This window comes from Bombus pyrosoma, linkage group LG11 (assembly GCF_014825855.1).
Source record: "Bombus pyrosoma isolate SC7728 linkage group LG11, ASM1482585v1, whole genome shotgun sequence".
NCBI classification, from domain to species: domain Eukaryota; kingdom Metazoa; phylum Arthropoda; class Insecta; order Hymenoptera; family Apidae; genus Bombus; species Bombus pyrosoma.
Window position 1 is genome coordinate 4,579,148 of NC_057780.1, and position 27,282 is coordinate 4,606,429.

At 36.1% G+C, this 27,282-nt stretch overlaps 1 protein-coding gene and 1 long non-coding RNA gene across 7 annotated transcripts; both read left to right on the plus strand.

Moving 5' to 3' along the window:
• Positions 1–27,282, plus strand: LOC122572302 (CYFIP-related Rac1 interactor B). 6 transcript variants are annotated; one of them, XM_043737120.1, is made up of 8 exons: positions 1–570; positions 16,216–16,492; positions 18,911–19,047; positions 19,240–19,464; positions 20,960–21,294; positions 23,015–23,094; positions 23,218–23,344; positions 23,680–27,282. In XM_043737120.1, the coding sequence occupies exons 3-8, from the start codon at positions 18,939–18,941 to the stop codon at positions 23,815–23,817; spliced, it is 1,014 nt and encodes a 337-aa protein (XP_043593055.1). In that variant the 5' UTR covers positions 1–570; positions 16,216–16,492; positions 18,911–18,938; the 3' UTR covers positions 23,818–27,282. The 6 variants fall into 6 exon arrangements, with proteins under 6 accessions (XP_043593055.1, XP_043593054.1, XP_043593053.1 ...); XM_043737119.1 differs by having other exon boundaries at positions 16,310–16,492; XM_043737118.1 differs by lacking the exon at positions 16,216–16,492.
• Positions 21,318–23,000, plus strand: LOC122572304. The gene is made up of 3 exons (XR_006318433.1): positions 21,318–21,704; positions 21,809–22,525; positions 22,620–23,000. It is a non-coding gene; the product is annotated as an uncharacterized LOC122572304 (long non-coding RNA).

Consider the following 27,282-nt stretch of genomic DNA (forward strand, 5'->3'; position numbering starts at 1 on the left):
CAGTGTTATATCAACCTCCGGCCGAGCGCAGTCGGCGTGTTCTCTTTCATAAATCTCACTTCTGGAACTCAAAAGAAAGAGAAACTTCCATCGAGAATTTTCCGACGAACTGTGATTCGCATATAGAGACATTCGGGCGGGGGACTCTTTACGACAGTCTGGAACAATTTTGGAAGATAAATAGGAAAAACGATCGAGTGAATAAGGGAAAGGGGTAGAGGAAAATAAGGGAAGAACGAGAGGAACGTTAAGTTCGCTTCATTTTTTAGTTTCCTTCGTTTTTCTTTTTTCGAGAACTTGCTAGAAATTCCCAAGACGCATCGGTAAACAAGATAAAACAAACATCTAGTACCAGGCGCAAGGAAATCTGTATTGAGACATTCTACGAATTTGTGCTGCGTGTTTTGTGAGTGATAAAAGCTTATCGTCGCGCGGCAACCGGAGACCTTTTGGGTCAGCGCGAAAGAGGCGGATCGTTTTCCTTTTTGAAAAAGGCTCTTCTCTCCCGCCCAAGCCTGAAGAGGGTTACTTCTTCCTGGATAACCGGAAGTGGCTATTAACCAGACGAAGGTAGAACAATGTCGACACTCGAGAACATCTTCCCTTGAAGCCGCTATTCTCTCTCCCTTTCTCTCTCTCTCTCTCCCCCTCTCTCTCTCTCTCTCTCTCTATTTCTCTCTCACGTTTTTCAAGATAATAATTCGGGCCCGTTGAGTCATGCTTTGCCTTCTTGCGCTTCAACGAAAGGTAAATAAACTTTCCTCTCTATTCTCTTCTTTTGGTTCGTTACGCATCTGAATATAGGGTCGTGCAGTTTTCGCGAGGATTCCTCGTTGCAAGACGCGCACCTCGCCAACGGTCATTACGTGCGGATTGAAGAAATTGCTGCAAATTGCGATAATCGCCGCGGATAATACCAGGGATTCGTCAAAGAAACCGTTTTCAGAGCGTGACGAGTATTTTTATACTTATTGTCGTATTTGTACTATCGTATTGTCCTTGCGTGGTTGGGCTAGAAATAGGGATAAATTTTGCAGTTGATACGATGGAAGACTGGCTAGAAAATATTGCAAAAATTGGAAAATAATAATTGCAAAAGTAACGATTCTTTTAATTAATTTTGTCAGACTTTACGATAAGACTTTTATAACACGGATGAGACACTTAATTCTTTTAGCTAAGTGAATTTTATCAATTAATATAGTAGTATTGATAAATGATATTACTCATATTGATAAAAGATAGAAGGAAAATAAAATATAATTTTTTCGTTGGAATTTTCGGCGAAATAGGAGGATCGAGGCAATTAAAAATTAATGAGAAATACCGTACAGGGAAAAATGGTATAAAATTATTGTACGAAGGTTTAACGTGTAATGATGCGTTGAATCAAATGTATGACAATGCGATTGAATATTTTGATGAACGCAGCTCGGACTTTTTCAAATATAGGTCATATTTGTTACAGTACCGACTAATTTTAAGATAAAATATCTTATTTTTTTAAATAAATAATGTTAAATTATTTATGAAATTCAGATAAACTTGTTTACAGATACATTCTAAGTATCTGTCAAGTTCAAAAATATCATTTATCTAGAAATTGTATCAATATAGATCATATTTTTTCGATACTGTAACTTAGATCAACAATACTGATTGATAATTTTATCATTGCTATTGTATCATGTCTAGAAGAAATTACGAGTAATTGTATGTAACAGTGTGCACTTTATACATATTACCACATATTATGTCTAATATACAGGAGTAAAGGGAGATAAACGTAATACGATTGAACATATCTACTAACAAAACGTGGCTCGATTAAATTATGAACTTGATCTTAAGTACGTTAAAGTAACACTAGAAGAGCTACGCGAATCACCTAATTCTCAGAAATTTCACCAGAGTTCAATTTAACATACTGAAAATGGAATGCTACATATATCATCGTGCTGGAGTTTTCTTAACTTATATTTCTAGCAAATACAAAAATTGTCTTATTAACGTTAACACTCTCAGTTAATCATCGACTGCAAATCAACGCAGTATGTTTGCCGTTTCGGAAATGATTGACAGATGCAAGGTCTCGTCATCTTGTCCACGATGCAAATTATTCCGTCATCTCTTGTCCATTGTTTTATGCTTTTGTATATGGAATACCTACACGTCGCGCATTGAGAAGCATAAATGCTCGGGCAGATACGAGCAATGTCGTTGATTCTAAGAAATATCTTTTCTTACACGTTAAACATTAATTTTTTTTCAAATTACTTTTTTACAAATACATATTATAACTGCTGTCTAGTAACCGAAACTAACGTAAGATAGAGATAAAAGCCACCGCTGAACTAATGCTTAAAATCTGATTTCCCTTCTGCACCAAGACAGACCAATTTACCAATGCACGCTTAATACCCACACGTATATTTTGCAAACGTTGTTGGATCACGCGATTCAGGCCATTGAAGAGGCGCGAAAGCATTAACAATCGATTTTCCAGCGCGAGACACGGTGAAAACGGGACGACGATTTGTTTGTTTTTTCGCTAAATTATGTATATATGAATTATTCTGTCGTCGGAAGTGCTCTTGTATCACGTGTACGATTCGTTTCCGCGTGGAAGTCAAGTGCGTATCAGGCCTCTCGAAGAGACAAGGACAGAGTCATTAATGCTCGATGGAGAACCGAGCGAGAGAGACAAAGATGAATCGAGAGGGTAAAAGAAAGAGAGAGATAAAGAGAGAGGGAAAGGAATCTCTACGCCAGATGCACGCGCGAGCGCTGTTTTCACGTTGAAAAATTTTTTATCAGCCGGACAAAGGAAACCGCGAAACTCGAGGCGAGCGTAATAAATTCGCGCGAGACTGTAGACAGCTCAATTTCATACTAACGTCCTCCACGATGTCGATTTGCCAGACGACAAATCGTCGTTTAAGACGATTTCAAGACAGAACCTGGAGAATTTGAAATAGCGCGCTCGCGCGTACAACTGCGAGGGACCCGTGTTCTCCCGAACGGATTATCGTTAATTATTCTTAATTGCGAGCAGACTCGCTTAATTTCTGCTTTTTCCGGATCATTTAAAACGTTAAACGCATTTACTTTGCCCTCTATCCTTCTCTTTCGCTTTCCTTTCTCTCGTTCTCTTTCTATTTCCTTGTGCGCGCTCTCTTGAAATTCTGTTTTGGTTCGAACGCCGGAAGAAGGAAGCGTGCATCAAAGATCGCCTATGCGTTATTATTTCGAACCGTCTACGGAACTTTTTATTTTCTTCTTCGCCGAACTCGTTATCGTTAATTCCTTTTAATTGAAAATTCGTTCACGCACTCTCCACCTATCGCGTTGAATTTTGTCGACAATGTACTGTTGTGTCTTCCTATCCGTGTTTCGCTTTATCCCATATTTTCTTAGTGCAATCATCATTAAATTTGTAACCGATCAGGCGCTTGCACGGGTTATTAACCATGAAAATGGAAGAGAAAGGTGTGTAAGTTCACAAATCACTATTTAGATAGATAAATGATACATAGATAGAATACATAGATAAATGAAAATTATATTTCGTAGCACCTAAACAACAAGGTTAAGGGTGATTTACCAATGAATAAGTGACAAATGTATTTTTATTGACCTACGCTACATTATTTTTATTAACCTATCTATATACGATAAATATGATAATGTTATATAACAGCTTGCGTTTGTACCAACGGTCATCACGTTATTTATATTATCTATCACGAAAATGAAAAAAAATAAAGCAAACGTTCTTAGAGTTACGCAAATGAAAATCATTACAACATACGTATCTTTTCCGGGTATAAGATTTCACTTAGTTAACTAATATTTCGTAATAATGTTTAAATAACATGTTTAGTCCTACCAAACGAAATACGTGACTGAATTTTCTAAAGAAGAAAAAGTAGAGTTTACGAGCGTTTTGAGTAACTTCGATAAAAACGATTGCAATCAACTGTTTTTATACGACGAATTTTTATATCAACAGAGTGCTTAACACGGCCATAATTACGGTACTCGATGCACTGCAAAAAGGCGTCACGAAAGAAAGTAACAAGAGAAAAAAGGGCGATGAAAGCAGGGTCGCGTTTGGCGCAGAATCGTGCGCGATAAAATACGAACTTCTATAGGATACTTTTTTTAACGACGAACATCGAACGAGTATCGAACCCTGAGAGGGTCTTCGTTTCTTTTTCATCATGTTCTTTATGGATCCATGACCGGTGATACGTTATTAGATTATCGAGGCACGTTACTCGTAATCAGGACGCTCCTATCTGTCCTATCTGTCGGCCAATTAACAAGTAGGTCATCCGCTCTTTTGTGGGAACCGAAAATGGGAGCCGAAAATGGGAACCGAAAATGGAAACCGAAAATGGGAAACCGCAAAATGGGAAACCGTAACCATTCGCAAAGAAACCGAGCGATTCTAGCGTTTTCCACATATTATTCAACTGGACGATAGTTTAATCTGGGATGGCAGCGATATTTAAAATTACAAAAATGCATATAAAAATGATAAAGTATACTAACCGTTATAGGGTAAGGTAGGGTTATTGTCGTCAGCTAAGCTTCTACGCCTTAAAAAATTCAACCTTGTTTCATACTATGATACACCTTAATACAGCAACGGAAGGATGTGGAAATATTGTGTATTTTAAGTTGAGCAAGAAAAAGTATCTGCAAGAACGAAAAAATGACTCGAATAATTTTATAATAGTTATTTGAGTCAATAAGAGGAAGATTGTAAATATCATGTAAATCTGCTTAGGATCAATTCTCATCTCATGTTCTATTTATAAAAATATGAATTTGCACAAACATGCACGATGTAAATGTTCCTATGCTGTTAAAAATGGTATTATTTTCTCATCAATTTCTATCAATTAGATATGAGTATAAGAGAAAAGGTATTGAATCTTTAAAAAATTGAATAAGGCATGATGATACATCATCGCACAGATCATACTACATTTTTTCCACTCAATCGTTACGTTAATCATATTTATAGTTTAACTTTCAAGCACGAGTTCCTTACAAAGAACTGTATTCTTCATCTGTTGCCAATAAATCTTGTTCGTTACGTCTCGATTCTAATTAAATCTTGTGATTCAGTATGCTGATTAAAAACGTTGAATCCTTTGTGGAAACAGGCAGTACTTGTAAGTTTAATTGTATATACATCGCTATAAATGGAATATTCCTGAAATGTTTATCGGTCGAGTAACGGAACCGGAGGAACAGTAAACCGCACGGAGTGCAAAGGAACCGAAAGAATTTCTATTAACGATTAACGAGGATTCAGAAGAATCGAACACAGGAGAAATTTGGTTAATGACGAATGTTAGCACACAATAGCTTCATGATCAAGATCGAATGAGATCTTTCCCTCGTATAAAATCAAGATATTTCTTATTAATTAAAGGTTGCAAATTATGTACATACGAAATTGAAGATTAATTAGCGCAACATTGTAGAAATCGCCGTTATTCCATTGTCTTCTACGAATACGTACGAGTTAATCAAATTCTTTTCTTTAAAGTCATTGATAATTAGTTTACGTGGATATGTTTTAATCTTGAAGAAACTTGATCTTGTACCAGTGGTATTTAATGAGCGATAATTCATTCGTCATAATCATTCTGAGCATAAAAACCTTTCGTCGTTTCTTCGAATACATTTTACAAAAGATCTGTAAAACAAATAACTTAAACCCTGACATTTACGGTAATACAAGTATTTGTACGTTAATATCAAATTACTATATTACAATAAAAACAAACGTAGATCATAGAATTAAAATGCTACAAAGAGATTACTATGTGTCTTTTCGGATTGAAAAGATCATTATATTTTCATTATATTAAGAAAGGATCAAAAGGATATTTTATAATAAAACTAGAACAAGGGAACAACAGGTAGGTACTGGGGGGAAAGCAACAATTTTGTTGCCCGGAGAGATGAATCTCATTCGAATGGAATTGTCTCGCAGACGAATGGTCGTGAATACAAATTTCCAGAAGTGGCAAAACTTTGGAGCTTGTTTGGTGTGTATACGTAGTTGGTCGAGTCTTCCTCAATTTGTAGTTACATCGAGAGCCAAGCAGTGCATGCTAGAAATTGGTATTGATTCCGACTATATAATAGAGCCACACGGCGGTGTACTCATTTTCCGGCTAACTACGGAGAATTTCATCGATCGAATTCCATCGGGCTGTTGCTGTTCCAGGTAGAAATTGATTCGCCGAACGGTACCGCATGTCGATGCATTCCTGGTCAATAGCCTTGACCCAATGGGGAATTTGGCGATTTTGGGGTTGTTAAATGCTATCTAAAATTGAACGATAGATCATCTACATAAAGAACATAAAATCTTCATCTAAGAAATTTGTGGAAACTTCTATAAACTATTTTTTCGATTTGATTTTTTGGTCTAAAGATTGATTTTGTGCACCTGTGTTTGTTTGGAAGTAATATTAAAATTTTGGTACCTCTACGTGAATAATAACGAAGGGAATATTATTAAGATGGTAGAAATGCAACTTTAATGAACTTTAGTCGAATGTAACGTTAATCTAACAAAGACTATCTGAATGTATAAATATACAACGTGTTCCATAGATTTCCATATAAATTTAACTATTATATTCTATAGTTGAAAATGATAGAGAAGCGTGTAGCTTGAGTAGAATATGACATGTAATGACATTAGCAGCAAATTATTATTTCCTTCAATTTCACATTTTTATCAAGATCTTTTAATAGATCGTTTGTGGATCTATTTTTATGTTTAATTTCTACGGATGCTCGTAGGATATCCTGCATGTTTAACTTATAATTTTAATTGAATTACTTATGAAGTCTGACCGGAAGCAATCAACTTATCAACTCGCTTTAGTACCTTAGTTAGAAACAGAAAGATAACACAGCAAGATATCGTCAGCTCTTGCTACAATTTTTCTATATGGTAATTCGTTGAGACACATAGCTCGCGAGTAATCTGTAACGTTGTGTATCAGACGCTTGGATTATAATTGTAAAGGAAGATATTTCGTATTCGTGCAAGGTAGATATTTCATTTAAATAATTGGATTCGTAGCTGAAATAAAAACGATCGAAACATCGGACATTCGCGTGGTGGAACGTAATGAAATTCGTATCGTGTTGATAGGGGTGGTACTACTTTGTTTAAATACCGTAGACTCTTCAATATGGGTAACCATAGGAACAAGCATTAACATCCTTCTATGGGGTATCGCATATAGGCGGATGTGGCGTGATCACGTGTGTGGAAAGTATTTACTTACATGCTATCGCACGTGTGTGCTTCGTACACCGTGACGTAATTCTGTTTATCGTAAGAAAATGAACATATAAAAACATGGGATGTCAGGAGTAAGGAGATACGTACTAAGTCACTGGATCGAAGTTAAAGTACAAAAAAAGAGTTCATTGCGTACGTTGTATGCATAATATATATGCATAATATATACCAATTATCATTAATCAACACTGAAGCAAAAACGTTGAAAATAAAATTGTAATTTTCGCAATGAAAGAATCCAATACGTATATATGTATTTTATGATACGTATTTTGTGCTAAGAGATTATTTTTGTCAGATCTTTTACCTTGAAAAATCATTGCATCGTACATGATTGAATTTAACTCGACACACGCTTTCATGTCGTATAAAAAAGTATTTTGCCCTTAGAATGTATACTATCGATTATTTTATAAACAGGTAATATATACCATAGAATGTAAATATAATATTTCTGTCTATGTCAATAATTTTCCGATACATAACTGGTGCGATTAATTTTCTGTATAGGTGCTATAAATATCTTCCACTGACTTGGCGATATATGCTACGAATTTGAATATTTTCTGCCCAGACGACAGATGTCGATCGATCGCTGTCAACTAATCGCGATCGTTCTATAACGGTTCACTCCTTTTCTCTGTTTGCTTCATTTGTAATCAAGTGCACATATACGTATGTATGTAGAGAGGTTTGTCAAAGCAAACGTGCATACGAGCAGAGGGGAATTTTGCTCGGAGGTTTCCTGTCTTCGTCCGGGATATGACGATATCCCCCCTGCTTGGCCAGTGGCGTAAGCAACCATAAAAATATCCGTGGTACGTGTGATTTCTGATAAAAGCCATACTATTCAATGACAGATTATGTAACCATTAAGATTTGTTTAAAGAAATTTGCTTCCTTTAAAATATTTCCGATATAAAATATTTCTGCGATATATTAAATGTTTAATTTTTTTTTTTTGGGGGGGGTCCACATCATTCGATTAAAACAATTTTACCATTTAGGAAAGTTTTATATTGCAATTTGTTGCTAAACTAAAAAGTTATAGATTTCGAATTTTAATTGTATTATATAAATTTTTACCGGTTACCTATAAAATTTCTAACGTCTTTCGATTCGTCTATTAAAATAGTTGTTAAAGGTGAATCGTGATTGTAATTAATTAAAAATTATTCAGTCTCAAATACTCGTGTAATATCGTAATCGGTACGTAACTGATACTTCGCTGCTTACTTTCTAGCTAAACGATTCATACTTTCTTCCTGGATGTTCAATCCATCCTCCATCGAGAGGAGAAACGCTCTGCTCCGAATCTGAATAATTAAAACGCTCTTACCAGGGTATCGCCCTTTCAGATATGTTTCACGTTCGCATGATTGTCATGTGATAGCTTACGGAAAATTAACGTACAGCGTGAGAGACTTTCACGTCTATCGTATTTTGCTTCTGCATCACGTAACCCAAGTACCGAGATACGAAACAGAAACTTAAACCTCGTTGAATCGATTACATGCATCCACTTATGAAGGAACGAAGAAAGAAAATGAAAAGAAAGAAGAGTAGAATGCAAGAAGAGAAAAAAGGACAGATTAACCATTGAATCTTGAAATGATCTATGCATCTACGAGCACGACAACCCTTTTTTCCCTTCGTCCCTTCTCTCGCTATACGAACATGTGCACTATCACACGTATGTTATTCATAGAGATATATGTATAGTAGAAATAGGAGTACCCGATGACGGCTCTCTCGCTAATTCTCCGTTGTGACAAAACCACCGAGTCGTTCTTTATCGCTCCATCCTCTAGGATCTGAATCGTGATTACAGGAATCTGTTTCAAAAAATGGAGCATCTTGTCCGTGCTGAAAGCTATCTGTCTCACGACTAGATTCATGGTTTCATGGTCGAACGTTGGGATATAGTTTCTCGTCGAAAGAATGAGGTACCAGATAATTAGTCTTTTGTTAAAGTTGAATCATTTCAAGCTACTTTCAAGAAGTAAATCTTGCTTAATCGCTATAAATCTTGCTTAATCATTGTATCCAAATATTTTCCGAGTTTCATACGATAATTTCGCTACCAACAACTATGTGGTATTCTATTATATGTATATCTATAGCTATCTGAGAACCTGCGCTATATGTATAATATATAGAGTACAATACTATATCGGAATAGACGAAATAGAAAGTCTGGCTCTTTTAGACCGTCTTGTACGCGATGTTCTCGTTTTGGGAAAAGCAGGATGCCTGTTCCATATCGGTAATTCGTCCGTGAAACTTCTAATTTTAATGGAGCGATGGATTTGATGGAACTGTCGATCTCAACTTCCCATTGATACTAAGAGCAGCGGACAATCGCATCATATCAAATCGGTAAATAAAATATACCCCTTCGAGTACTCCGAAACATTGTCAGATTGGATACTTTCGGATAAGATTGGAAATCCATAAACTACATGTATAAAATTGCTTGGTTTATGACAGGATGTTCGATCAGGCCGCCAAACAAATTCAATTTAGAGATTCTGAAGCGATTTGATGCTTTACAGGGCAAATAGGATGATGGAATTAATTTGATTAACTGACGCACGATAATTGATTAATTGATCAGGGTTGATCGACAAACTGCTATGTGATATTTATTGGTAAAGTCAGAATGTTGTTTTAAATGAATTTGTCCAACGTAGCTTTTAATTCTCTTCCTTTTCTTTCGTATGGGAAAACAAAGTTAAATTAATGATGGTATATGCATGATTTAGCGACATCTAATTTGACACGTTATTAATGCTCACATGGGAAATGCGGTATAATCCGAGGTTCGGTTATTTCCTCTTCCCACCGTTGCCGCTTTTAATTAATTTGCCTCGTTCTTAAGGAGGACAGGGCCACTGAACAATAATAGCTTCGCGTGCTCAAAGGTTTCGTATGGTGCGTGTGGGTGCGAATGGTTTCTAAATCGTTCGAACTTTTTAATTTTACAAAATGTCCTCCATTACTTTAATATTTAAGTTTCTTATTGAAACATTAAGTTTCCATTTAAGTTGAAATTTTAGCGAAAAAAAAAGAATAAAAAAGCTGGGGAGAACAAAACGAAGGGAAAAAATTAATCGATAAGAGTTTCTAAAAATTATTTATCCGATTTGAATGAGAAAAAGCAATCCTATAATTTAATATAAGAACATTCTTCGTTAGTTTCGTATTTGTATTTTGTAAGAATTTTTGGGATAAGAATTTTACAACGTGTAAATTATTAGCACGTTATAACCTTCCAGATATCACAGATCACATACTTGCACGATGCGACGTACTGGTTATGACATATCTATGGCCTAAAAAAATTTCCAACGATATTAGTTGGTTTAACGTTTCAGTGTCTTGATACGAATGAGTCAAACAGACTTTAACTCTGCTCGTATTTAAGCAGCAGCAGAGTGATCAGTATCATAGGTCAATTAATCATTTTCTTTTAACGCGATAGCGTCAACTCGTAATGTTGCAGAGACACGCTTTTACAGATAATTTTTTTTAAGAAACTTGGAAAAACAGATTGAAATAAACAGCGACACGTTCGACAAAAATATGATGCATACTTCCTCATATTCTTCTTAAATGAGAAAAAGGTATCCACTTACGGAACACGCTCCTACAATTCAAATCCAACTAATACCGAACGAAATTGAATAATATGATTACATGCTCGCTTCATGCAATATGATTGCAGTTACTTATATTTCGATAGGCGATATGGAACTAATAATTACTATAAATTGATTGCCTGACAGCACAATATTTCTACTAGATGTGTCGAAACGATTTCATTAAACATGTATTTAATATTTTTATACAATTGAATAGATAGAAGACGTTATTGCATCGTACACGTTGAATGGTATCAGAGAGGATTAAATTGCTAATTAACGATTCCACTAACATCACTTTAACGAACAAATTATACCTCGTTAAAAGAAAGTAACTGTTTCGATTCCACTCTACGACCCGCAAGCTCAAGGAGCTTCCACAAGCAAAAGTACCACTGAACATCTTTCTTCCAAGCAGACAAGGAGACTTCTTTCTTGTATTCCATGCGCGCCACTTTCAGTGCCAGTTTCGACTTAATAGTCGCATAACTTTTTAAAGCGATGTGCTCGTCCCCGGTGGCCCTGATCCTCGCTGTGTTCCGCGATTAATTTGCTCAGGTTGTTAAGGAGGCCACCGAGCTGTGCACGATATGGTTAGCCCGGTTTAGTGATTGGCCAGGAGACGAGGAGACCAAGCATGCGTTACCATATCGCGACGTGTCATGTCGCGGCGATGCGTCGTTGGTACGTGCGCTACTCGCCTGGTATTTAAGCCGCGTACGTACTTGCGCACACGTTTCCCTTATTAAGCACGCACGCCACTGCGTATCCCGACTCATCAGCCACTCGGGAATGAGCGGCGTGCTTACCTACGCGCTTAACATACGCTGCCAAGCTATTTCTTCGCGGTCTTACGATTAGTTATGCTACGCTTCGATTAAGAAGCGTCGTTAATACGACAACTGGATAGTTTCGAGTAAATTAGCGGTCGACTATTTCTGTGAACTTAATAAAGTATAGCTTGAGTTAGGTTTATTAAGAAGTTCAATAACTTCAAATATTTTATTTCCATTTGATAGATTGTATAACGTTTGTTTAAATCTACAGGGATTCTAAGAGTTGTTTAGAAAATTTAACAATAGTAATTATACATTAATGGCCGCTCGTACACACACCAGTATTGCTTCGAAGCTGATATAAAAAAAATAATATCAACGTTAATATTTAATACTCGTATGACCCCAGCGTAGCGCCATCGATTGTCATAGTATTTAACACTTTCGTTTTGAGAGATAATATAGAAATATGTGGCGACAGAATGTCGTTTTCATAAAATGTCAGCTAAACTTCATTTTGAACGAAGCTTAATCGATCTTTATACGAAATACCTTAAACGGGAAACTTCTGTAATATGAAAAGATCAACGTATTCGTGAAGAAACTAAAAATGTTTCCAAATCGTTTTATCGACTGAAAATCCTGAATTATGCATTTAGATCATACGTTCATCCGATTATGTCATTAGTATAATGTGCAACCGGTAGCACGAAAAAGCGTCGGATATGTACTCCTACAGACCTGCTAGAAAAATCAAACCAGTTTATACCCTAGCTTCTTTCACTTTCTTCCATTCGATAAACCTGCTTATTAGACAACTCTGCGTCATACAGTTTATCCAGAGAACGTTACGCGTGAGACGAACAAAAGCCGTTCTGGTGAGCAATTTCTTCTAATAAAGGCGAACTAGGAGTGGAAGAAAAAGTCAGTGCCAGTCATAAGTCGTGGTAACATTTGACGCATAAAATATCTGGTGGATTACAAGTGTCTATACACGTACATACGTAAGTACGTGAGCACATAAGTAACTGGTAGCGGAGTCATCGTGATCATGGTTGTCGGTTTGCCTATCGTCGCAGCGACGAAAATTAAGGTTGACCGAAGGAAAGGGGAGCTCGAGAGGACCATATGGAGGGTTATGGTGGGAGGTTTGAGGGTCTCAATTGATTTGCTGGAATTGATGCACAAAAAGGCCTTTAATAGACGTCGATTATCTTCGCCCACGGTTTCCGACGATTATCCAATCGTGTACTTGAAAGAGGTGCAAAAATCACGACATCGCGACAATATTGAAACGATGCATCGCGGAAACTGACGATGGTCTAAACAGACACTAAAAGTCTTGTACCGTTAAGGACAAGCGAACGAAGAAGAATATGTACGTGGAACAACAACGTGATTCGGTCGTTTCGGCAGAAATTTTGTCACGTAAATTAGGATGCTTGTTATTTACTACATAATTATATATTCTGTTGAGAATTAGGGTGATATAAGTCAGTTTGTTGGTAATATCCATAAAATAGTATTTGGAATTTTGTAATATCCAACGAACCCCAGGTAAAATGCTAACGGATGCCAGGTACTAACGGATGGGCCATATATCTGTAGTTCTTAATTTTAAAAAAGGTGTACTTGACCATAGTCATCCACATCTATATGAATACCAAAACGTAGTATAAAAGGTACTCGCTAGAGAGTTGTACAGAGAGTTGTAACGACAGTCGAAGATAGTAGAGTCGTAAGAAGAGTCGAAGAGAACAGTGTTGACAGTGCAGAATCGAGAAGTGTTGTAAGATTTTTTCTTTTTGTAAGTGTCGTAAGTTGTTAATTGTTATTGTTAGTTATAGTACATCACTGCATTAAGTTCATGTTAATTAACCATTGTTTCCTGTTTTATAATAAATAACTTAGAGAGAGAGAGAGAGAGAGAGAGAGAGAAATCAAATACCAGAGATAAGGTGTAAGATTTTTCTACTCTCTATTATTTATTATTATAAAAAGTTCGACATATTTTCTGTAATTATGAGAGCACGATATAATAGCATGACGGAGAGTGAAATTCTAATTTTTAGTTGACTATGAAACTAAACGAATGATGATTTAGAAGTTGAAATATATGATTGAACTTTGATTCTCAAAAGATTGACTTACATCTTGATGAATCTTAACGCGTCATATGCATATGCTGATTGACGTCACTAAAGTAAGCGAGGGCATTAATTTAAAATACGCTATGCATATAATATCGATTTTATCAATATTTTTAAAAACTCGAAGACTTAGTAGTTAGTCGTGGGATTATAACGATAACATCGGTTGCTATGAATAAATGGATTTTTAACCGAATAATAAAGATACCTCTCGAAATTCGTTTCGGACTTCGATAGAAATTAATAATTCTATCTACATCTTCGACCTGAATGAACAACTTAAACGAATATTTTATAATAATTTAATCAAAATTTATTTTTGTCAAAGGCTACTTGAAAAAATCCATCTCGTGTAAAATAAATTTTTTAAATATCTGGTCAAAGGCACCTTAATTTCTTTTACGGTTTGTGTTGTGCATGGACAAATGGAAAGAAACACTTTGTGGCGCATACATTATTATGGAACGCGGTCGTACTTTTGCGATACAGTGAGAGAGAACATTTGCAGATAAGACTCGCCCTATCACACGCATTTCAAGTAGTAAATGCACGTGAGGTTTGCGAAGCGTGGGGTGGTTTGTATAATGTCAGTAACGATTACTGCTTTATCGAAAAAATGGTAGTGAAATCGCGACGGTTATCCACGTCGTTGGTTCTTCTTCCAGTATCCGATAGATCATAGCAACTAATTCTCTCTTGACACGGAATTTCCTTGAAGCAAATAACGATCTCTCCACACCTTGTTTGAACGTGTCACGATATATAACGATCTATAAAATTGGGTGATATGTCGTTGTTTAAATACGAGTTCCCGTTTATATCGCTGTTAAAGAGAAAAGATAGTAATATTCCTACTATTTCTATAAAAATATGTTTATATTTTGTTATTATTCTTTCATTTTAAAGATATAGTTGTTGAAAAGGAATATTTTTAAAACTTGTCTACGATCATCGAATCGACAAATCGTTTCTTAGAAATGCAAAACTTTCAAGGAAACTCTGTGAAAAAAGTTTAGTAACAAGTGAGACGAATATTCTTGTAGTCCATAAATGGCTTGCCATCTCAATGTCATTCGTTTACCCCACGAGCGTTAACCCATAAAGGTACTGACCCGAGAATTCCAGGCAAAGCTGTATAAACATTAACGCGATTGATTCCTGGTAAATCGGTCATGCTATATTCATTGTCAGTCAGACGAGACGCAGATATTGTTCACCCTTTTGAGTCTCATCTTGACCGTCACTAGCAATCCGTTGGTCTACAGTCTACGATGAAAAAAGATGAGGATCGTACTCCCTCACGGATGAGTTGAACACGAGTTCTAGAGGACTTCTAAATTTATAAACGTATTTTGTAATACAAGCTGTTACCGTACCGACGTCGATAATCCGACAGTAAAGGCACAGGGGATTTCGACATGTTTGCAATTTACAAGTTTAATGGGAAGAATCGAATGCCAGAAAAGATATATCAGTCGATGTATATTTGAAAAATGTGGTGATACTTTAGACAAACATCGGAAAAGATTCAAAAATATTGAAGAGATTAAACAAACGTGTGCTTTTTAATTAAAAGATTTTGATTCGATCTATATCACTTCTTTGGAGATAATTTTCGAGATTAAAACAAGCATGTTCGATACCTTAATTACTTCTAAATTTTGTTTGACGAAGCTGTAGAGAGATATTTATTCATCGTCATATTTTTTTATTTATCAGGTAAACCTCTTTGCATTCTTTCGTGCACATGTCGCATCTGAATTCTACATATTTGCGCATAAGCTTGCACTCTAGAATGTGATGTAATTTTAAACGGATCAAAAATTAAAGCTGGCTTAAGTAAGTTCCGCCAAATTAAGCAGTGAAAGGTAAAAGATATAGCAGATAGCTTTTAAAGTCTCCACAATATTGACGTAAAATTACACGCGGTAGAAAAAAGATAGGAAAACTTCGATAATTTAAAACTCTCTATATTTTGAAACTAAATTAATTCGCTCCGATTTATAACAGCTTTTGAACTATTTACCAGATATGCTGAGCACGAAAAGTCTGGCGTAATATCGATAAAAAATTCCATGATTATATATGAACTTCGATAATAGCTTTTGTCGATGTTAAACTATCCGTCACTGTAAATTACTTGTATCTAAAGATATAATTCTTCCCAAATTCCCACCGAACCGATTATGTACTATTAAAAGATCATTCTTTCATTGAACATTTTTCTAAAGTTCTACAAATTTTGTCGATTATTCGAATAACGAAAAATTTCGAAATCCTTTGCGATTCTAAATAAGTGGTAAGCAGCGTCACCCTGAGGATGAACCGGTGAACTAACCTCATTGATTTTTCGCGCGAACGTGCCGCCGCCACTGTCGTTTACCAAATAAGGAGAGGGCTCGAACCGCGCCACTACACAACGCAACCCCTTACGAACAGCAACATGGCCGTCCGTTGAATGACAGTTGTTGCACTCGGTACGCGTACTTGTTGACCATCCCCAGGTTTCGACGTGCACCTGTCAGCGTCATGTATTCGCGTTCCCGAGCGCGATCACGCCGACTCTTCTTCACGGTGAGTTTCTGAAGGAAACTTTTTCACATATTAACAAAATCATCTTTCGTGTCACTAAATCGTTGTCATCCTCTTTTCGACTTTCGAAACAGAAGAATCTGCCGGTTGTTCCGATTACTTTATTATTTTCTGTCTGTTCGTCCATCTGTGTCTATAGATATTTTTATTTCTTCGAGGATAGATTTTTCTTTGTGCTTTAATTTTAACCAGAACGCGTGCCACGAGGTGATTCGTTAACGCGATCTCAGACGGTTCGAATGGTTTGTTTGTACGATTGATCGTGAGGGAATCGCTCCGTTCGGCCACGAATCGTTTCGTTAGCCTACGATGGTACGAAAGCGGAGATTATCGTATCCCTACTGTGATAACATTTTGCGATCCCGGATACGCTTCTGCGTCGAATCATCGGTGGAATTTTCAACGTAAACATTTATCGCATTTATGGGAGTTATCCTCGATTGCATCCGATTCGCGATCGAGCCAGGACCGTGTTGGAAGAAACGGATAATACACAGATGTACGATAGATTATTTCTATGTAAATCGTTTTAATAAGAACGGACAAGAACTGGTCTTGCGGAGGATCGCTGGCTAATTAGATAGATCTAAGCGGTTCAACGTGACAAGAGAAGTTCGTTAACGGGCACACCGTTTTCTGCTAAAAATAACGGAGACATTCGCCGGAACATTGGAATCTCTCTGTGCCCAATTTTAGATCTAGCAAACTCGATCGTTGTCCCCTCACGTGTGTGACAAGCGTTCGTCGAGCGTTTCCAGCATTTGTCACGGACTTTATCGTTACCATGTATCATTGATTACACGTTGCACGATAAAGGAACTTCTCATTCCATCATTCAAGTACGATTGCATTCCGCGAGTGAAACTTAATTGCCTTTTGCAACGAAAGTTGATAAGGTTCTCTTGTTATGTCACGGAGAACTAACAAACCAGTTTCGCTGGTAATTTAAACTTATCTTTATCTAGCTCTTCGTTTCTAATTGCCTTTCATCCAAAACTCGAGTTTCTCTTCTACCACCGGAACAAATTTCTCCGCCTCTGCTGGTGTTAATTTCTCTACGTTGAAACATCTTCAGTCCAGGAATTGAATACAAACGCACAATTTTATGCTATACCTACGAATCCTTTGAAATAAATGCTTCTAAAGTAAATACTTTCAGCCTCGAGTGGCATCATCGCAAGAGAGTTTCGATTAATTTATTTAATTTTAGAGCATTACGTTTTAATCAATATTCTGTGTTTTACGCCATAAAGAACATAAACGACGTTTAGATACATAATACGTATCTTAATGCCTGAATAATGAGCAGTAAAGATTCTATAACAGAAATGAAAATTAGAGATCTTTAACGAATATTTTATTTCGAGTATTTTATTTCGTTCTTCCAGAAAAATGCAACCTTTGGTTTTCCATATCATTTTTCACACAATCTTTTACTCATTTCACATTATTTATTCTATTCCATATATATATATATATATGTCTATTTTTTAATTCTATTACTATCTATAGTATCGAGTAAACGTTTGGTATGGGACGCTAAATTTTAAGAATTTTAAGATTAATTAACCTAACCCGTATTTATTCCGAAATCTCATGATATTACCTATGACCCAACGAGGGTAAAAGCCGAGGGTGAAAATCAATCAAAGCTTACGGTGGTAAGTTGGCCTTGATACGCACGAGAGGCGTTAGTCCTTGAAATCTTTAGCCGTTCCAGGTAAGGTCAACGCAGATTAACTCTGTTAGTTGGAATTAACAGAAGGTTCATCCCTCGTTGACGAGTTCGCAGAACTCATTCGTTCTGCGTTCCCGATACGGACACGCGGCTTGCCTAATGCGCACTTACACGTACGTATATACGTACGTACAAGCACGCGTCGTTTGTCTGGAATTAACACTTCGACGTGTACGCGCGGATCAGCGCAGTGATCGAGTCAGAAATTCAAATTCCGCTGTGACTCCGTGCAGTAACGACGCAAACTCCGAACGCCAGGCCAACTGTCTCATACTCTCTTCCACTCAGACTGTTTTTGATAGGTTTTGGCACTCGTTCGACCGTCCTTCTACCCTAGTGATATACCCATCAACCAGTTTTCCCAAGAGTGTTCTTGATTTTCGTGATATTCCAACTTTAGATAAACTTCGTATCATGGAGAAACTCTCGCTAGAGTTTGATTAAACTTTGACTAGAGGCCGATTCTAAAGCTCTACCATTTTTTTTTTTTTTTTTCAGTCCTACGTGTAACTATTTTGTAAGGATAAGCGCGATAAGTTGTTTAAAAGGAGACTAAATAATTCGTTGGATAGATAAAAGCGAGTAGTAGGTTGTGATATTTCGTTTTAACGAGGCTGTTAAATTTAAGAAGATTTTAATATGTGTATTTTCGTCTGTTACAGATGTCTTTCATTTTGTAAATAATACTGAATGAAAAGAAGTATCAGACTGAAGATGGGCAAGCTTTTGAGTCTTTTGGCTCGAGACGAGTCTACCTGTTGCACGCCTCAAAAGTACGATGTCTTTTTGGATTTCGAAAGTAAGTTCGACAAGCACACTCGGGCGGAAACGTTCCTTTCGGTCGTAGTTATTGCACGTTGAATTTATCGTTCACGATGCTTTCCAACTTTTATTTGACAACGCAGAACGTTGCACAATATCGTACTGTTAACATTTGTGAAGAAAACTTGTTTTCAAAGACTAATAGTTGGCTCTTATCAAATTTTTTTAGATGCACAACCTTCTGAGATAGAGCGGGAGACCTTTGAAGCGGTGCAAAGGGTTCTGAAAAATTCAGAATCTATCTTAGAGGAGATTCAGTGCTACAAAGGGGCAGGGAAGGAAATCAGAGAGGCGATTTCGGCGCCCACGGAGGAGTGTCAACGAAAAGCCTATCTGACTGTTGCCCCTCTGGTTGCGAAGCTCAAAAGATTCTATGAATTTTCATTGGAACTTGGTGAGTGTTAATCTCTCATATACATATTCCTTTAATCATTTCCTCTATTTTGAAACGTCTTGGGGCATTTTATAAAACCTCGTTTCATTAAGCGGAACGTTCATCGATATTATCAAAATTGATTGTTTAAAGTAGCACGATGTATATCTGTAATAGTCAATAAATATTTAATAGTAAAACGCTAGAGCTGTCTAATATTATAATCTTACACGATAAACAAATAGAAGATTACGTAAGCACGAAGGTAAATTATTTCCGTATATATGTATCTAGCCAATGAGATTTCGTGGGTAATTATCGTGGGTAATTAAAAAATTGCGGGTACACAAGGCTGCTGGCTGTGCGAGGATACCTTAGCGCAAGTTTATTCAAGTAAATTCTTCTATGACACGATTAACTTTCCTCTCGAAGACTGATCATTATTCTTTTCGAAGCAAAGCTGTCAATTCCTTTAAAATTCGTGGTACAGACTTGTCGCGTTTTCAAACAAACATTTATTTTTTTGTATAGTTTTAATTACGATGTCATTCGCTGAAATCAAATAAGAACGTAAGAATGTAAATGCCGATACTGGCTCAGCAACGAATCGCGAGGGATTGTTGTTTAGCCTCAATGTAGCCTGAATATTCCGGTACACACGGTGATTGGAAATCCAATATCGTTGCATCGGCACCAGCGAAACTCGCAACCGCTTATAAACTTCAGGGGCATTTATTGCCTTTATTTTGCATAACGTAGTAATAGTTATCCAAGTGGAAGAGAAAATGTTCGCCACCTCGTGAGCTATTAATACCAGAAGCATATCATCCGGACAGAATCTTTCTTTCATAAACAAATCTGGAAACTCGGTAATGAAAAGGACAAGGTAAAGAGTTATAACGAACTCGTTCGACGTTTTTTTGCTTACTGACTTTTATATTCCTTGAAATTGGAATATTTCTTCTTGTGCATTTTGAAACTAATATTTTGCATAACTTATTATTAAGATTTTAGTCAGGTAAATTAAGATGTAATAGTAAAGAGACGAATGCTTGCTTCATGCTGAAATGACAAGGGAATCATGTAACTTGCGATCAACGAAAAAGTGATTTCACGTGAAAAAATAAATCTACAGCTTGGAATAAAAATTTTCTTTATCGAAAATAAAATTTCGCTGTTTTATTTCGAATATCGTTTAAGAAAGAAGCAACGTGAACTCAGTTTTTTATGGGAAAAAAGTTTCCTTATGCATTAATAAATTCTTGATTTTATTCCAACGAACCGTGTCTACGAACGATGCCAACGAACCTATCTTTGTAATACTTTTTTTTATTTAACTAATAAAATCAGTTGAAATAGCATGGCAACCGATTCACAGATAATTCTGCACACGTGTAGTAAACAGAAAGGAATTCTTAACCATCCGACGAAGTTCCAAAGAAAGGAAGAGAAGGAACAAATTGTTCGAGTTTAGGAACCGTAAGGCTCATCTTGCAACTGCTTTGATATTTTCCAGAAAAGGTAGTACCAAAGATCCTGGGTGAACTATGCTCTGGCAACCTCTCGCCGACCCAACATCTCGAGACTCAGCAGGCTTTGGTAAAACAGCTGGCAGAAATTCTGGAGTTCGTTTTGAAGTTCGATGAACACAAGATGAAGACTCCCGCTATTCAGAACGACTTCAGTTATTATCGAAGAACATTGACCAGAGCATCCCTGGCGCGGCAGGAAAACGCCGAGAAGGACCTCGTGGTTGGAAATGAGCTCGCCAACCGAATGTCCTTGTTCTACGCCCACGCGACACCCATGCTTCGTGTTCTGAGTCACGCGACCATTACTTTCTTGATGGACGTAAGTGGTATTGCTTCTCCTTTTTGTACTCTCCCCTATCTATGCACCGTTTCTCGACAATTATCGACCCATCCGGACGCCAATCGATATTGATTGCCAAGAATTCCGGTTGAATGGAATTAATAGAAACTAGTACTTTGTAATAGAAACGAAAAATATCGTTTCTCGTTTGTGAAAAAATTCTTTCGCTTATATTTCCTAAGAAGATACACGTTTTACAACTTGTCATTCTTTCTTTCCAGTTTGGATGACCACTAGGATTTCGTGGTTTGACTCGAATAAACATTTTTGTACGTGAATGTGTGTTTCATAATATAATTACAGTACGTTTTGTTGCATATTTTTGACACTATGATTGTCAAATAAATAGAAAAGACACGAATGAAAAAAAGAATTTTGTAAAAGTCGAGGTAATCAAGCTTCATGCCTTTTATGCGTAGAATTTTTCAGACGTAATAAAAGTTATTTAAACAGCTCTTTTATTCATTCTGTCACGTAAATGTTTGCTGAAAAGGACTTGGAAAATTATAATGGGCAAAGGAAAGGCGCACATTCTGCGGAACGTTGTTTCAAGCAACAAGTAAAATTCTGACAATTTTCGCGAGCTTTATCGCCTTTGAATCATTCAACGTGCTTTAAAATCGACTCTGTTTCCGGGAGTAAACGAGCAAAAAGGTAACTTACAATAGAGAGAAGAGAAACGTGAAAGGTCTGTAGAATCTTGAAAATAAATTTACCTGCTTCGGCAACACTGAATAGGCGGTATTGTCGCAAAATCCATTCTTCAAGCACACGTGTGTACGTATAGCGTATATGCGTGTTTATATATATATATATAGTTGGCTTTCTACTCTACGCAATACTAGACACTCTGCTTTATACCTTGCCTCGTAATTAATAATTAACTTTCCATTTTTCATCCCGACTCCTTCCCCTTCGTTTTGGAGGAGGACAAAAGAACGTTGCGTTTCCTCGTATAAATATTAAAACGGGGTAGCTTCGTTAACGGCACGAAACGCGTGGAGGGACAGTGTACGAAGAAAATAGGTCGATATAAATAATGACAGGCACTGAAGCAGAAAATTAAAAGCTATTATTCCAAGTGATTCAGGGTAAAACAGTTCTCGGAACATTTACCCGCATAATGGATAACAGATTCATTCGCAATAAATCTGTAGATGTGTATTTTAATTGGTACCACAGAGGAAGTGGTTATTCGTTTTACGATATAGTAAGTACTATTAAATACTAAGTAAGCCTTCAGCTTACGAAGAAGCATTTTTCATACTGTGTAGAACATTATCGTGTGTAATTTCTTGATTCAGATATTCCTTTTGCTACGAAATTAAATAATTAATGCGAGTATAAAAGGATAGTGCAAGTTTCGTATGTGTATGGTTAACAAGACAGTTCCAAACAATTCTACGTTATGTCGATACAATAAGCCGGATAATAGGTACACAGTAAACACAGGATAGAAGTTTAGAATAATCGACGTACGACAGATCGATACGATTCTTATTCGCATTCGTATTGATAATATTACAATTCCTTGTTCATCTTAGACGAATAACAATAGCTGGTGGCAGCTGTAAGAAAGAATGACAGAAGTATCGAGAAAAGAGCAGTATGATACTGTTGCCGTAATATTCATATTTTATCGTAATTTGTAGAACATTCGTATCATATGAAATTTTCAAATATTTCGTACTTGTTTCAGAACGAAGATGTAGCACGCGAAAACATCACCGAAACGCTTGGTACCATGGCCAAGGTTTGCCTGCGCATGTTAGAAAATCCGTAAGTAATACATTGAACTGGCAGTCGAGTCGAAAGAACATTCACGTAGTCTAAAGGAAAGGATTTCTAAAGAAAGATAAAGAAACAACAACAGTTCGAGATGAGATATGTTATTGTTCTTAGGAATCTACTGGCGCAATTCCAACGGGAGGAAACTCAACTCTTTGTTCTGAGAGTGATGGTAGGGTTAGTGATCCTTTATGATCACGTTCATCCCCAAGGTGCCTTTGTTAAGGGTTCGAATGTCGATGTAAGTATTAACGTTTATTGCTACGTGTATTGAAAAATGAATATATTTAATATTTCCCTGACGTCAATTGATGGATCGACTTATTTTAAGAAATACTTTAAAAATATATGTAGCAAATACGTGATGAAAGGACAAAATATTCCAGATATTTATAGCCGAACAAAAATAACGTCGAGTTGGATTATATTTATAGGAATAAGAGTCCTAGTATATCTATAATTATATTATTTATGATATTATTATACGTGTAATTTAAAGCTTCATATTGTATTTAAACGTGAGATTCTTGGACACTTACTTGTATGGTTTCCACTAAAAGCGTATTATTTCTTCAGGTTAAAGGCTGTGTGAAGCTGTTGAAGGATCAACCACCCTGCAAAAGCGAGGGTCTTCTGAACGCTCTCCGTTATACAACCAAGCACCTGAACGAGGAGAACACACCAAAAAACATCAAGAACCTGCTAGCAGCATGATTACCGAAGCAACGTGGCTGCTGCATCAGAAGCTGAGACAGTTGGCTGCTGATATGTCGGAAGCTAAACGAGCGATGCTATTTATTTTGTGTAGCGTCACGAGGATATCGAAGATGATATCCTCGGCGACTCCACATCATCCAAGAGCAATCTCCTGTTTCTGATCGTGGCTGGGTGGTGGACCACTAAAAACGTGTCTTTCGTAACCGAGTCTATAGCTGCCCTAAAACTGCCGAATTCTACATACCTTCTGACAAAAAAAAAAAAGATAAAAATAAAAAAAAATAAAAAAATGAAAAAGACAGGTAGGGAAATCGTAGAAAGGCAAAAAGAAGAAAAAAAAAAAAAAGAATATCGAAACGACTGAACATTGGAGGAATTGCTAAACTCGTTCTTAAGCGATGCCTTTATCGCCGTTACGAGTGCGAAAACATCTAGGAATTATTATTATAATATTACTATCTCCCTCTCTATCTCTCACACACAGACACACAGACACACATGATACCTTGATTATTATCGATCATTACTATTATTGCGATTTTTGACGTTTATTCCAGTTATTATCGTCATCCGAAGTATTATTGCCCTGACTAACTTGTCACCACGTGTATTAACATTGTATTTGTCTTCCCGGATCAGGGAGGAAGGGATCGAGTTAATTAGAGCATATCAATAACATATATAGGATAATTTTCAATGATTGCAGACGATTCGCAGTGTTACAATGAGAGGTTTAAGAACGTTGTAAGATATTACACAGATCTTTACCAATTGTTTTCGTTGTTGAACGGTTGTCATCCGGGCGAAGAGACGATCAAAGAGAAATTGTTATAAATACTGGGACTGGATATCGATCATTGGAATCGAAAATCGGGAATGACTCTTTACCTTGTTTTCTTAATGTCAATATATTTATTACAGATTTGTTTTTATCTCTTTATTAATAGTCGAGACAAATGTACTTTCTTCGTTTGAAAAGAATTTATGTTGCTGTATTTCCTCTCATATTTTTTAGCTTTTTGTTCGTTTCCATATAACAGAGAATTAAGAACCAAAGATGTTGTTATGCTAACGTTTAATATACCTATCATTGATTTTATTATAAATTTGTTATTGCAGTATTTCCGAGAAACACGTTATTTATACCGCCAGAGGAAAAAGTTATCGGTTGACGCGAATATATATACTTTGCCATGGGGAAAAATTGTCAATGTTCTCGCGACAAACAAATTCATATGTGAACGATATTGTTGTTGGCGCCGGCATCGCGTCGCACACTCTTTTTCTAAGTGCACATTTAAGGATTCTAAACGTACGTGACCGATCTACAGTGTAGGTTTTCTTGCATCAAGAATTTTACTATTTAGATATCCGATGTTACGAAATTCTATTACTTAGTACGCTATCCGTTCTTAAAAGCTGTCTGGCGGGCTTTGTGAAATTTTAGTAAAATTACTATTAATTAAAACTAGTACGAAAAATGATTAAGAAGTACCAAATTTTCTTATTTTCCAAATGAATCGATGAATTTCTTGTCTTCTGCATTTGTCCAAGCTATTTAATAATTCAAACTTGAATTTAAAACAAGGTTCTTACAAATACCTATGACTCCACGTTCCATTTCGGATTCTAAATTTAACAAACAGGTGGACACGAGACAGCTTTTAAAAACGGAATTCTCAAGCGTTAGTTCTAGTTTGAACTTTTTCAGTGATATTTATTATAATCTTGCGGTTGTTGCTTTCATACGAACCTAATTACGGATACATTTTTTTACTTTTACTACGTAATTGCATACATCTTTTGATACCATTTTGCAAGACAGACTGATGACAAACTATTTTCCGTATAGCATTTCATGTAACTTATAAATTGCTTGTTGTAAGCTTAGTTAACGAAAAATCGATTGATCGTTTTTAATTAACAGTATTCCCTTGTTTGTCTACCATTTAATGAGCGTAGTTTATATAACTTTATAGCGTGTAGTACATATACTTCTTCCTATGTAGACAAATTTTTTAACTATAATAACAAATAAGAGCAATAATTAGACTTGTGAATCTAGTTTTGCATCGAAATTTAAAATCTTTTAAAATAAATTATAAGTAAAAATTCTTTAGCTCAATTTTTAACCGATATTATCGAGTGACTACGACAGTTTGGGTTGGATTTAGTTCGGTTTAGATTATATTCAGATTGCTTCATTGCAATTCGTATTTTATATCTTACACGATTGCACGTGTCATCGATGATCTTTACCAAGTAAAACACAGAGTACGAAATCAAGTGCTTTAAAATGAAATAATTTAACCTGAACTGCTGTTTCGATCACTTTTCTAATAATCAACGATATTAGTTGAGAATTAGAATCGAAATAGAAGGAACACTCTATGTAAAATTATTCGATTTGCGCTGTTTTTATGCACAGTGTCAGGTAAAAGAAAGTTTAAAAGCGATAGACTACGACGAATTACATTAATTTAATAAATGGAATTATATTTACGAAAGCGATGAATTGTATTTGGTAAATACAATAGATGACTGTTAACCAAACGATTAAAAGTGTCTAGTACAAAAAATAAACTTTCTAAATTAAAGAAAGTAAAAACGTAATAACAAATATTATACTTCCTCCTTCTAAATATGCAAGATTATACTTGTACTCGTATGAGTGTCGCGTTTATCTTCCAGCGATTTTCTTAAAAATGATCAATCGATGCTCCATTTTCTTAATCACAGCACGAACGGGAAAAAAGACGGTTGCAAGATTCCGACGTTTATCGTAAAATAAAGGAAATGTTACTAACGTAGTTATAGAAATATATTGATTTTTACAATCGCGTTAATGATCGATACTCAAAGGTTTGTTACGCTTTCCTCGATCCGAAAGTTTAGCTGCATCGTTTGTACAAAAAGGATCAACGAGGAAGCACGAAGGTTACATAAAAGAAATTTAATATAATAATACGAATATCTCGTGGAATACTACTTTCAGAGCGTAAAGAAAGCGTAAATTCTACAAGCGTACAAGATAAAGATACCTGTGTGCGACTGAAAAATACAAACGTACGAACACATTTTTTTATAAATACAAATATTTGCATTTGTCTGTCGGTGAATTTGCTACGAACGTTAATTTAATCATGACTGTCTGAGAAGAAACGAAATTTATAATTCTATTGTACGCTCGTTTTCATGTAAATGTATTTTCATTTTATGTAGAACGTGACGATATTTCTAGAAATGTGGTCAAATCTATTCTGATATAATAAGTTGAATTAAGCTTATGTTTATTCAATAGGTACGTTGTGCACAGAATTTCGGTTTCTCAGTGTATTTACGTTTAAGTAACATTCATGATTAGTACCTTAAGATTATTGCGCTATATTATCTATTTACAAACATTGTTACTTGAAAATGAAATTGTAGAATCCCGGAAGTTAATAAAATACATTATATAAA